Below are 12,111 nucleotides of genomic sequence, written 5' to 3'. Positions count from 1 at the left end.
ATTTTAACAGTTGGTTGTTGTTGTGGGATGAGTCAAAAATTAATTTGAATCACAATGGAATGGCGAAAAGGGTTGGCTGACAGTTCGGTGGTGCAAGCAAGATAAATAAATTTAATTTGCAAACTTTTGTACCCCAGTCATGACTCGGATTACGTTTTGCTCATTACTATAAATTCGCCACGTTGCTATACATATTTTCAATTTGTGAACCTTTGACATATGTGCAAATTCAGGTGGGTGGATTGGATAGATACCACTATGGGTGGATTGGATTTGTACAGTGGCCGCGGATAGCGTGTGGACAGAGGGACAATGCCCACCCCCCTGTAATTCGATGTCCGCATCATCTCCCCATCTTATATAAACCCCTTCCTCCCCTATCATACAATGGAAATGTCCCCAGATGTCCCCACGGCTTCCGCGGCGACTGGATATATTCATGCCATTTGTGGCAAATGTGGGGTGATTCACGTACACACGTATGTACCTGCATAAAATACGTATTTTTGGGTGGTGTGGCATATTATTCATGCCATAATTTGATAAGCGGAACATATTTTTAGTCTGAAATGAAACTGATCCAGGCCAGGGAGACGAGACGACGTGTCGACAAACAAAAAAAAACTAAAACCACAAGGATTTTAAAAAGGATGTTATTGTTGTTACGGATGGATGAGTAATTGTAATTAAATCAGAGCTAGCATTTTTTTGAGCGGTGTGGGTGTTGGTAATGAATATGAAACTTGCCAAATGTCATTTTTTTTACTAGCATGTATGTATTTACACTGTTAGAACTAGGGTTTTGTTAGGCAGGTATTGATTTCTCTGTGTTAAAGTTCCCACCTCTGGGTGTTAAATTTTCGGTATTAAAGTTGCTACCACGTGGTATTAAAATTGTACCGGGCCATAGAAATTTGCTAAAGATATATATTAATAGTACAACTTTAATACGGAGCTGTTACTACACGATATTACTTATCAATACCGCCTTGGTAAAGGTATATATGAATACCGCTTGGTATTATTTTAATACTGGATTTCTACATTGTTAGAAATCAGGCAGGTATTGATTTCTCGGTATTAAAGTTGCTACCGCTTGGTGTTAAAATTATACCGGTCCGTAAAAATTTACTACCCAAAGGGTAAAACTTTAATACCGACCTATAACTACAAGGTATTACTTGTCAATATCAATTCATAGATGAAAACAGTTTGGTATTATTTTAATACCGGATTTCTAAGAGTGTATTGCACCAGTGGGCACTATAAATAATTGAATGTACGAATTTTAAGTGAATTTTAAGAACACGTTGCCACAAAGTTTGTGGACACATGCTTAATTGATTAGCCGACTTGAATGAGTAATGACAAATGAACAATTGAAAAAAATTGAATGAAAGGAGTTAAATGACGCCTACTTATTTTCATATTTGGTTTTCTGCGCTACCTTATTTTTACTAATTTAAATATGTATTTATGCAAATATAAGATCCGGCTAGAGACTAAATAACTTTCACGAGAAGAATTTTTTGACTTTGTAAAAATGTTATCTTAAAAAGAAGTGTGAATAAATACAGGTGAAAATTAATCAATTTTGGCAATATTTTGAGAAAAAAATTAAATCTGAGGAATTAATAATTAATAAAGTAATTATTACTTAATTATATAACTTAATAATTAATAATATATAATAATAATAACTTAATAATATATAACTTAATAATTTATAATTATTATTATAAGTAATTATTACTTGAATTTATTTAAAAAAATGAAAACCAGGTGTATTAAAGACTGTATCGGTTCCATTTTTCATTGTAAATTAATAATTTTTCAGTAAAATGAAAAATTTCCCAGAAGTTGATAAACTTCAAATCCGATAAAATTATTTTGACTGAATTAATAGCGAGTTACAGGTTTGAAAGATGTAGCTCTTAACGCTTGCTTAATTTAATTTTAAAAATATCGTAAAATTCGCAAACTATTTCAACAACTTATTAAAAAATTGTTACGTGTCAAATGTTACGAAATTGTCTTTGATTCTAAATTACTTTTTGTCAATTCTTCGAAAATTATGTTTCCCAAAAATTGACAAGTTTCACACCCGTTGAATATATTTTGACTAATATTGACTAATTTTTAGGCTTGCAAGATGCCACATTTTGATTGTTTTCCGTTTCATTTTCATTAAAAAGAATCCGTCAAATTCGCAAATTCGCAATTAATAACGACGCTCAGAGATTATTACGTGTCAAACGTCACGAAATTGTAGTATTGATTGAAAAATGCTAAATTATTTCGCATCCATAAAATGAAACAAAATATCCTCGAGTTTTTCCTGTTTTCGCGAAAAATCAACCTTTTCAAGAATCAGACCGGAACGCAGAATACAATATTTTGTAAATTAGCATACTGAATTGTCCATATTTGTCGCTAAAAAAATTGCAAACGTTCACACCAGTCACGTTCCTCACAATTTTATCGTATGTACATACATTTAGGGATTAATGGATCAATGTCAACATGTCAAAAGTCTGTCAACTTTACATACATTTCGCGAATTTCTGCGAATATTGGGAATACCACGTTGAAGTGAAGTGAAGTTATTACGCATTAAATTAAATAATGAGGCGGAAAGTCGTCTCACCCACAAAATTGGTAAAACTACTTACGACGGAAAAGATGAAAGTGACATTGTTTGTGTGGTACAATTTGGTCAATTATTTGCTTTGTTCTTTAAAAACCGACTCATTAACGAACTAACAAGGGAGGTCTCCGAGCGTATGCGATCCGATTTTGAGCAAATTAGTGTCAATCGATGACAAATTTAATTAGGAGGAAATTTGCGAAAGACACGATCTCCCAATGGGCACGTTTGGCTAAGATACGTGCCCATTGGGAGATCGTGTCTTTCGCAAATTTCATACTGCTCAAATTTGTGATCAATCGACATTACTTTGCTCAAAATCGGAGAGCACACGATGGGAGAGCTCCATTGTGAGGGAAATATTCTGACACGATTTTAGCCAGAGGATCAGGGTGACATTGATATTGATGTAATTAGTACTTACTAAGTACTACTTAGGAAGTATCTGTATTGCTGCATGCATTTGCTTTAGTTTTGCTGTGGGCGAGAGAGCATGAATCTCATCTCCGGAGAAGATGTCACTTTTTTTATTTAGAGAGAGATGCATTTTGTTTTGTGCTTGTGAAGCATATTCCTTTTTAAAATCCTGTCGTACTCGCGAGGAGGATATGAAATGATGATGTCAATTCGGCTTCTTAGTAAAATACGCAACTAGTTAATTTTAGTAGTGATGTAATGCCTTTGGTAAAATCAAGTGTGGTCTGATTAATAAAGTAATGCATGCTTTATAAAGTAATCGTGCAGATAATTAAATTCTCCCGTTTTTTAAGGTGATAAATTAAGTCCAATTTAGGATAGGAGTCGTTATTACGCAGAAACTAGACTGGAATGTAGAATGATGGTCCAATTTTGGTGCACGACGACGACGCCATCACCTTCAAGCACATTTACATAAATAGTAAAATGACAGGAAGCCGTAAATTAGGTCTAATTAAGTTTTTCTGCATGGTCGCTTCACTCACTGCCCGTGGGGGGTGTAGCACGAGGAAAAAGTGCATGGACCAGCACCTGGAGATTTGTACCTAATTTTGCATGTGTGCAAAAATTTGCTGGGCAATTATTACCTCGAAAAATATAAAGTGTGAGCAATTTTACTAAGTTTTTTTGGCTACTTAGAAATGTATCATAATTTGACACAATTCTGCATATTCTAAATAGTGCAGTCGCAAGTTTAACGAGAAATGAGGAGAATTGTGGTGCCGTATTGTACCTAATTTTGCATGTGTGCAAAAATTTGCACGACAATTTTTAAATAAAAAGTGTGAGTAATTTTACCCCGTTTTTTACTGGTTAAATATTTATCATAATTTGACACTATTTTGCATATTCTAAATTGTGCAGTCGCAGTTTATTTAGCTCACGAGAAATTATTGCATAATTCATATCTAACAACGCCATAAAGATGAACCATGATTTATGCATGTTAGCGTGGTGTCAAGCGTGGCAAAAGAGCAGCAGACGATAATAATAACATAGTAAGATGGGATGATTCCTAATTGTGCAGATGTGCAAATAATTGCACTTGTTGACTCAATCTTTAATATCCGTGTAGAACATGGAACCAAATGAGGTGCGAAATTGGTCTGGAATGAATTTCATTAGCTGAAAAAGGAAACTAAACCTCGAGTTGGTTTTTTGTTAGTCGGATAATTTCACTGGGTTAGGAAGTCGTACGAAAAGGATGTGATTGACTTTTGGGGAATTTTGACCCCTGGTGTGACCTATGCGTCATGTTATAATTAGCATATAATGCCTTGACCAGCGATCCTCTTAAATTGATCACATGATTTTTGCACAGTTCTTGGCAATTATTGTACAGAAAAAAACTTGTTTTTGTGTCCACCACGAATTAAATACACATTTCGGAGACACGACACATTATGCTTAAAATTTTAGCTGGGAATTGTTAACTATAACCTTTCACTCGTGAATGATTTATCATTCGTGGGGAAAAAATGTAAATATTTTGATCCGTTTAAACCACAGAAATTGCTAGTTTGACTCACTATTTTTGCCCATAATAATAACCTTAGAACCTATTTCGCATTATTTTTAGTAGTGACGTTAAAGAGTTGCATAAGGATTAAAGATACATGCAAATGTAGCCACATATGTACATAAGTAAACTATGAATTTGTTTATTAAAACGTTTCCTTGTTATATGAAAAACGTTGTGATTCTGTCTCATTAGTTAAATTGAGGCATTGTAAAAATTGTATTAATTAAATGGATATCATTAATTTCTCATAAAAACATATAAATTCGAAATCATGAATGAATCATGACTATTAAAAAAAATCTAGCTAAAATTGTTGCAGGTCTGGTGAATTAATTGCTACTGTTAAAAACCACTTTTCTTTTTTGTTCAGATTTTTCCATCCCCGGGAACTGAGCTAACATAGCTAATTTAACAATTAAACTATAATAATTATAGTTTAATAATTAATTATTAATTATTACATTGAATCAGGATTCTTCAATCACTAACGGCTACGCCGGTGTTTTTTAGGAAACGAATTGATTCATCCTGACATTGAATGTGTATCACATTATGTGATACAATTTCCCGTCATTTTGCTCCATGCGTCGACATTCGTCTCATTGGAAGAAGGAAAGCGGACGAGCTGTTGTAAATACATATTTACATAGATTATTAAGAACAATTAAGAATCTTACTACAGCAGGACAAGAAGGTTAGTTCCTGCAGGACAGGGTGATCTGGTACTTAACGAATTAGATTTAGAGGAACGGTGCATGTAACTGGGCTCACGGAGAGAGTAAACAACGAAGAAGAAGAGGTCATCCTTAACATAAAAAGCAGGTATATTTAAGTCCTGTCAAGTAATAATTATTATTTATCCGTGGGGGAATACAATTTAAAAGAGTTATTATAACCAGATGGAAATGTACGTTGGGGCCCCGTGCTTGGAAGAAGATGGCAAAATGCTGAGCTTGTCCCCGTCAAAGAACAAGGAACTCGAAGCCCTTCCCCTGCTCAAAAGTACACATTTTCATATACAACTCAATTCAAACCAATTATGTATTATTAATCTTAAATAATTGTCATTTGGTTGCGGTTTAGATACGGCGGCGGCGTCGGAAAGGGAGGAGCTTTTTGTTCAAAAACTTCGACAGTGTGGCGTCCTGTTTGATTTTGTTACTGACTCGCAGTCCGACCTCAAATGTAAAGAAGTGAAAAGATGCGCACTCCAAGAAATGGTGGAATACATTACGACCCAGGAAGGCGTCATTACAGAGCCTATTTATCCAGAAGCGGTCAACATGGTACTCAGAAGTTGTGGACATTCTATTTTTTATTATGTTATTGAGTGGAATTCTGCAGTAATTGACAAAAGCTTGATATATTTGTATTTTGTATATTTTTTTTACATAATCTTGTAGAAAATTCCTATTCGTTTTATTCTGCTGAACAGTATGTGCATAATTCTGCAAATCGCTTTTGTACAAATCGCTTTTCTGCAGAAAATTGGGTCAAATTTCTGAACGAAAACTATGCAATTATTTATTACATTACATTAACGATTTGTACAATTCTTAAATAGTTTTCCGTCAACGTGTTTCGGGCGCTGGCCCCATCGTCGAGTCCAAACGGGACAGATTTTGAACCGGAAAAGGTTAAGCCTACGGTACAATTATGCTAATTAATTATGTTTAATCCCGTATATGAATACGTTAATGACTTTGATTTTTTTCAGCTTGACGCGGCTTGGCCGCATTTGCAACTCGTTTATGAATTGTTTTTGAAGTAGGTTTTTTTTCAGAATTATTACGCTATATATATTTATTTGCTTATAATTATACATAAAGGTATTATGTTCAGGTTTCTGGAAACCCCTGACTTTCAACCTAGTATAGCCGAGAAATATGTAGATAAGGAGTTTGTGTCACAGGCAAGTACTTTCAAAAAAATAAATTGGTTGGTTTAAAATTTATCTGCTACCTTATATAAATATGTATGTATCTCATAATGAGATTCTCATTATATTTAGTTACTGGATTTATATAACGCTGAAGATTCAAGAGAACGAGAATTTGTAAAATTAACCAATCACAAGATTTATGCAAAACTCCTTAATCTCCGAAGATACATCCGGTACTGAAGCAATTTTTGTGATTTGTACCAAATAAATTAAGCTGCGAGAAAAATTACTAACAGAATCTATCCATTGCAGAGAGCAGGTTTATAATATCTTCCATCACTCCATTTACGAAACTGAACGTCACAATGGGATCGCAGAAATGTTAGAAATACAGGCGAGGTTAGTATTATCAGTATAGTATTAACGTGGCATTGGATGCGGGGTTTGAGTTTAAATTATTGTGCCTCGTCTTTCCCTTCTTCCATATATTCAAATGGCGATTTTGAAACCTGTTCATCGCCGTTCGTTTTTCTTAGATGAGGCTATAGTTACTGCAGGAAAAAAATCATCTAAGTAAGCAATCACTACGGTTTTGAAAAGCTTAATTTTTTCAGATCTAGGTCAATTTCCACCCGATTTTAATGAAATTAGTGTCCAGAGTCAATTATGGCAAATTAGAATTGAACTGTCGACCAGGAGGCTGGAATAGTGCCCTGTTCCTGAGATATGCAGGAAAAACACCATCGAAAATGTGTTTTTTTGAGATTAGAAAAAAATGAAGGCCTTCATGCTAAATGTAAATGAGCAAAAAGTTGATACATATTTTTTATAAAAATACAAAATTAAAATCCCGAAAATCAGTTTAAAACTGAGAAAGTTTTGATGGTGGTCAAAATATTATCTCAATATTATTTGACACTTTATCATTCTATACTGAAAATATACTGGGGCACTGATACTGGAAATATTAAAATTCTATGTCCTTCATTAAGAAGAAATTTATTAAATACTTTTTATCGCACTTCTTAGTCTCATCTAAGCTTTCCTTTTTTGGGTTTCTTTGATTACAATATGAAGATATTAATGCACCTAAACATCGGTAATTTTTAGGCTTACAAAGTTAGGAGATAAAAATTTTGATTTTTTTCTTCAACCAGAAGATAAATATAAAATAGATGAAAAATAAACAATAAAAATTAAATATTTCCTCATTGAAGAAAACAAATCAAAATTTTTATTTCCTAACTTTGTAAGCATAAAAATTACCGATTTTTAGGTGCATTAAAATTTTCATATTGTAAAAAACGAACGGCGACAAACATGTTTCAAAATCGCCATTTGAATACATGGAGGAAGGGAAAGTTGAGACACAACAATTTAAACTCTAAACCCGCATTGGCCAGCATGCTATTCCACCTTAAGTGTCACTTTCGCAAATCAATTTTTATTAATTTTGCAGCATCATCAACGGATTAGCTCTCCCGTTGAGGGAGGAGCACATTGCTTCTCTTTTCGACGTGCTGCTACCATTGCACAAAATGAATTGTCTCTCGGTCTACCACTCTCAACTGGCATTTTGTGTCGTCAAATTTGTCGAAAAGGATGCTTCATTGGCTGAACGGGTGGTAAATGGATTATTCGAATTTTGGGTAAGACAACGACTCAATTTACATTCGCATTCTAAAATTTAGATAATGATCTCCTTGTTTGTTCATTCCAGCCCGAAAGACATTCTCCGAAAGAGGCAAGTTTTAATTTAATTTATTATATTACCTTTGCCACAAGGTTCGAATTCGGATAAGTAAATATGATTTTTGCGTTGGGATTTTCAGGAAATGTTTCTAAATGAGTTGGCAGAAATATTGGCAATGATCGCATGAGATGACACCAAAACTTTACCCACAGAATCTCTTTATTTTACGGGGAAAAATATCAATTTGTTCAACTGTGTAGTATAATTTGTAAAATATTTGTGGTGTATTTGTTGTGTTAGATTTCGATTCCTTGTACATTTTATAATAAGAATATGTAATACAGGCTCGTACATATTTAAAATACCACCATGCATTTAATATCAAATTATTGTAACAAATCGTGATAAAATATTTCTCTAATTAAAAATACGCACAATAATTGAATTCTTAATTCCTAGTAATTTGTAATTTGGCACGTTATAAAATAAGTATTATGAATTTCGCCCACATTCTCCCATAGAATAGAAAGAAATTCAGAGAGACAGCATTCACCAAGTCATTCCTGCAAGTTAGCAATGCCTGTTATAACAAGGAATTATCTAGATTAAATATGTGCATACAGTGAAATGCTACAATTTAATTGGAATTAATAAGTTTTAATTGATCCCCTTATTTTACAAATTATAAGTGTTTCTGAGAACTTTTGTAATTTCATAGAAATGTTCAACCCAACGTGGAATGGCAAGTTTCCAATGACAACTTTTCATACAAAGTTTGTTCAATAATTTGCTTCCTGCAAACTCAAACTTTCAGTCATTTTCACATTATTTTGTGTCTCCTCTCCTTTTGTGCATCCAATCCACAACTTATTATCAATTAATTAAGCAATTAATTAAAATGGCGACGAGCTCGAGTCATCCAGAGCACTGCGGTTCCGGCGATTTCGACCTTGACCTCGACAAGACCCCCACCAGGCTCAAAGAGGACACCGAGTTGAACAGCTTTCTAGGCAGAGTGGACGAAATCACGGCTGTGATAAGCGCACTCGCTTCCACCGATCCGGCTGAGAATGAACGAGGTCTGTTTTCTTGAAATTTGATTTTTTTGTCACCTTTTTTGACTAAAAATTTGAATTAGGCATTCGCCAAGCGGACATCCTCCTTCATGAGAAGAACGTTGGGGGGTGTGACCTTGCCTGCCAGGTGACGCAGGATCGCAGCGTCATAAACAAAGTTAAGGAGGAAAATAGAGGTCAAAGTCAGGATGAGCTGAGTACTCAGGCCTTCATGCGGTCCGTGGAGGAGGACGTAGAACGAAGGACGGCAGACCGGAAGGAGAGGAAAGTGGAGTCGGATAAGTTCCGGAAGAAGGGGAACATTCTCTTTGGGCAGAAGGATTTTGCAGGAGCGTTAAAAAATTATAATGAGGTGAGAATGACGATAAAAGAAATATTTACATATGCATGACTTGATAAAGTTGTCAAAATCAGCACATTTTAAATCATCTCTCCGCTCTGGGAATTTATTTTAAAATTCTGCACGATAAATTTGTAGAGCAGGGAGTTACCAATTTAAAAAAATATACACTCCAGATTTTAACACTTTTTGAAGGAGGAGATCTCAAGTTTAAGAAGCCTTCAGAAATATTGGAACGCATCAAAACTGGCTTAAAAAACTCAGCGTCATTCCATTAATCAACTCACTGACTGCAAATTTGTCGTCCAGAATTTTAAAATAAATTCCCAGAGGCGAGAATGATGATTAAAAATGTGATGTAATTTTGTGCATTTATGTATTAGGCCATAAAACTAATCAGGGATTCTCCCTGCCTGTATAACAATCGAGCCTTGACATATCTCCGATTGGGACTTTATTCCTCTGCTGTGGAAGAATGCGACAAGGCGTTGCGACTGGAGGAACATTCCCTCCGGGGACGAATGTTTTTGGCGAAGGCCCTCTTTCTCCTGGGAAATGCGGATAAGTGTCGCGAAACATTGAATGAAGCTAGAGCCAAGTTGCCCGGAAACTTGAAGCTTATCGATAGTGCGTTTTTATTTTAGTTTTACGTCATTATAATGCTTTAAAGTTAATACTGTTGATGACTACAGCTTATGAACGTGACCTGTTCAACATGAATGTTGAAAAACCGTTCGATTTCGATCTGGATACGGAGAAGAAATGGCAGGCAGCGGAAAGATATGAAGGTACGGAGTTTCCGGTGAAGCAAAAACCAAAGATAACCAAGAACAGGACGATCGTCGTTGGTGGTGAGAAATCCGGAGCAGAAAATTGTGAAGAAATTGGGACAAAATTGGAAAAAGAAGATGTTCCCGATGGCGCTGGTGGTGATGAAGTAGAGAAAATTACAACTGTCGAAATCTGATGATTTTTTAAAAGTTTTTTATTAAATATTTTTGGTATTAATAGCCTTTATCAGTGATAACTTATCACTACATTGTTAGAAATATGTATAAGATTGTCAAGAAAATATGGTATGTGGTTGGTATATAATGTGAATTCATTAATTGTAAAATATTGTAAAATTAACTGTGCAAACAATAAAATAGAAATCAGTCGCGTCAGCAGATCTTAGGTTTTTTTAGAGACTCGTTTTTCACCAAGTAATTAATTTATCTTATCAAATCTGTCCAGAACGAACCCTTGCAAATTTTCCAAGACAAGCACAAACCCCACCGAACATTAAAACCATTATGATAACAATAGCGAGAAAATCTCCAAAGTCGAAGGAGTGACTCCGATTTTGCTCCGGAGTTTGGCAGGAGGCCGTATGAAAAATAGTTAGCAGTACGAAATATTTAGAGAAGAGTTCCAAAAGAGGGTTATCATTGTGTGTCGTCATTTTGCTTGCTTGAAGTCGTCAACGTCTTTTATTTCCGGTGAAAGTGAGTGGTTGGTGAAACTAGAAATGTGAAACTTTTTCATGCAGACTTTCACTCCAAAAATCCAAGCAGATGGTCTTTTAATTCAACAAGTGGAAAAAAATCCTGTAATTTAGAAATACTAGTGTTAATTATTATTATGTACAATGAATGATTTAAATAAGTTAATTAAATGTAATGTCACACCCATAAAAAATTACTCCAATCACTATTTCATGCAGACTCCTAAAAATCCAAGCCGAATTTGCTTAGCAGATGGTCTTTTAGTTCAACAAGTGGTAAAAATCCTGTAATTTAGAAATACTAATGTTAATTATAATGCAAAATAAATGACTGTAAGTTAATTAAATGTAATGTCACACCCATAAAAAATTACTCCACCACAAAATTTCAGTAATAATACTGGCTGATTAATTTCACTTCATTTGGCACGTTTGTTATAAAAGATTCTAACAACTAATTGGTATAAAATTACGAGACTTTTCAAATAATTAAAAATAAGTTTTAACAAAAACTACGAAAAATAAAATAACGTAAAAACGTTAACCAACTTTAGCACAACAAATCAAAATTTTGAGATCAGACGAACACGAAATCTGTGGGGTAAATAGACATACAAAACTGAACGAAATTCGCATCTCCGGTGTGAACATTGAACATTTTTTTAATAAAATTTCCTAAAATTTCTAAACTAATTCAAAATTATTGAGATTGACATTGTCTTATTTTGAGAAGAAGTCGACCAATTTTAAGTCAAAGTTGAGCGTGGACTAATTGGTAAATAGAATTTATAATTAAAACTTATTATGTTACAAGTTTTTTGTGATCAATTTGTCACAGTTTGGGTTAATTAATTATCATCTAATTAACTAATTATTTTATGTGTTTTTTAGGGAATTGTTGACCCCCCTCGTCGCAACAATGGTTCTCAACATGCATACAAAATTCATCGCGAGGACGGTTCTCGTTCGGAATGAAAACGTGGACGAG

General features: G+C 34.3%; 2 protein-coding genes and 1 long non-coding RNA gene across 4 annotated transcripts; 2 read left to right on the top strand and 1 right to left on the bottom strand.

The window, feature by feature from the left end:
• The first annotated feature begins 4,905 nt into the window (after nt 1-4,905).
• Nucleotides 4,906-8,794, top strand: LOC110853764 (serine/threonine-protein phosphatase 2A 56 kDa regulatory subunit delta isoform). Of its 2 annotated transcripts, none has more exons than XM_035855002.1 (11): nt 4,906-5,468; nt 5,546-5,648; nt 5,730-5,932; nt 6,211-6,282; nt 6,364-6,413; nt 6,489-6,558; nt 6,658-6,761; nt 6,841-6,927; nt 7,988-8,177; nt 8,249-8,272; nt 8,361-8,794. In XM_035855002.1, the coding sequence occupies exons 2-11, from the start codon at nt 5,546-5,548 to the stop codon at nt 8,406-8,408; spliced, it is 951 nt and encodes a 316-aa protein (XP_035710895.1). In that variant the 5' UTR covers nt 4,906-5,468; the 3' UTR covers nt 8,409-8,794. The 2 variants fall into 2 exon arrangements, with proteins under 2 accessions (XP_035710895.1, XP_021957773.2); XM_022102081.2 differs by having other exon boundaries at nt 4,907-5,468; nt 6,211-6,294.
• Nucleotides 8,795-8,963: 169 nt separating this feature from the next.
• Nucleotides 8,964-10,772, top strand: LOC110854206 (hsp70-Hsp90 organizing protein 1-like). The gene is made up of 4 exons (XM_022102612.2): nt 8,964-9,300; nt 9,360-9,649; nt 10,021-10,264; nt 10,330-10,772. The coding sequence occupies exons 1-4, from the start codon at nt 9,120-9,122 to the stop codon at nt 10,602-10,604; spliced, it is 990 nt and encodes a 329-aa protein (XP_021958304.1). The 5' UTR covers nt 8,964-9,119; the 3' UTR covers nt 10,605-10,772.
• LOC110853762 lies at nt 10,605-11,898 on the bottom strand. The gene is made up of 3 exons (XR_002548258.2): nt 11,484-11,898; nt 11,308-11,408; nt 10,605-11,226 (listed from the first exon to the last, which is right to left on the bottom strand). It is a non-coding gene; the product is annotated as an uncharacterized LOC110853762 (long non-coding RNA).
• Between the last annotated feature and the right edge of the window lie 213 nt (nt 11,899-12,111).

Source organism: Folsomia candida, unplaced genomic scaffold (assembly GCF_002217175.1).
Source record: "Folsomia candida strain VU population unplaced genomic scaffold, ASM221717v1 Fcan01_Sc009, whole genome shotgun sequence".
Classification (NCBI taxonomy): Eukaryota; Metazoa; Arthropoda; class Collembola; order Entomobryomorpha; family Isotomidae; genus Folsomia; species Folsomia candida.
Note: the sequence above shows the minus strand (reverse complement) of the source record. Positions and strands in the feature narration are given on the sequence as shown.

What these genes read in the sequence shown, in the direction of transcription:
- LOC110854206 (XM_022102612.2), top strand. Translation starts at nt 9,120, where the DNA reads ATGGCGACGAGCTCGAGTCATCCAGAGCACTGCGGTTCCGGCGATTTC. An exon ending in CGTTAAAAAATTATAATGAG is followed by an intron (nt 9,650 to 10,020) that starts GTGAGAATGACG and finishes TTTATGTATTAG; the next exon opens with GCCATAAAACTAATCAGGGA. An exon ending in AAACTTGAAGCTTATCGATA is followed by an intron (nt 10,265 to 10,329) that starts GTGCGTTTTTAT and finishes TGATGACTACAG; the next exon opens with CTTATGAACGTGACCTGTTC.
- LOC110853764 (XM_022102081.2), top strand. Translation starts at nt 5,546, where the DNA reads ATGGAAATGTACGTTGGGGCCCCGTGCTTGGAAGAAGATGGCAAAATG. An exon ending in AGCCCTTCCCCTGCTCAAAA is followed by an intron (nt 5,649 to 5,729) that starts GTACACATTTTC and finishes GTTGCGGTTTAG; the next exon opens with ATACGGCGGCGGCGTCGGAA. An exon ending in ATGGATTATTCGAATTTTGG is followed by an intron (nt 8,178 to 8,248) that starts GTAAGACAACGA and finishes TGTTCATTCCAG; the next exon opens with CCCGAAAGACATTCTCCGAA.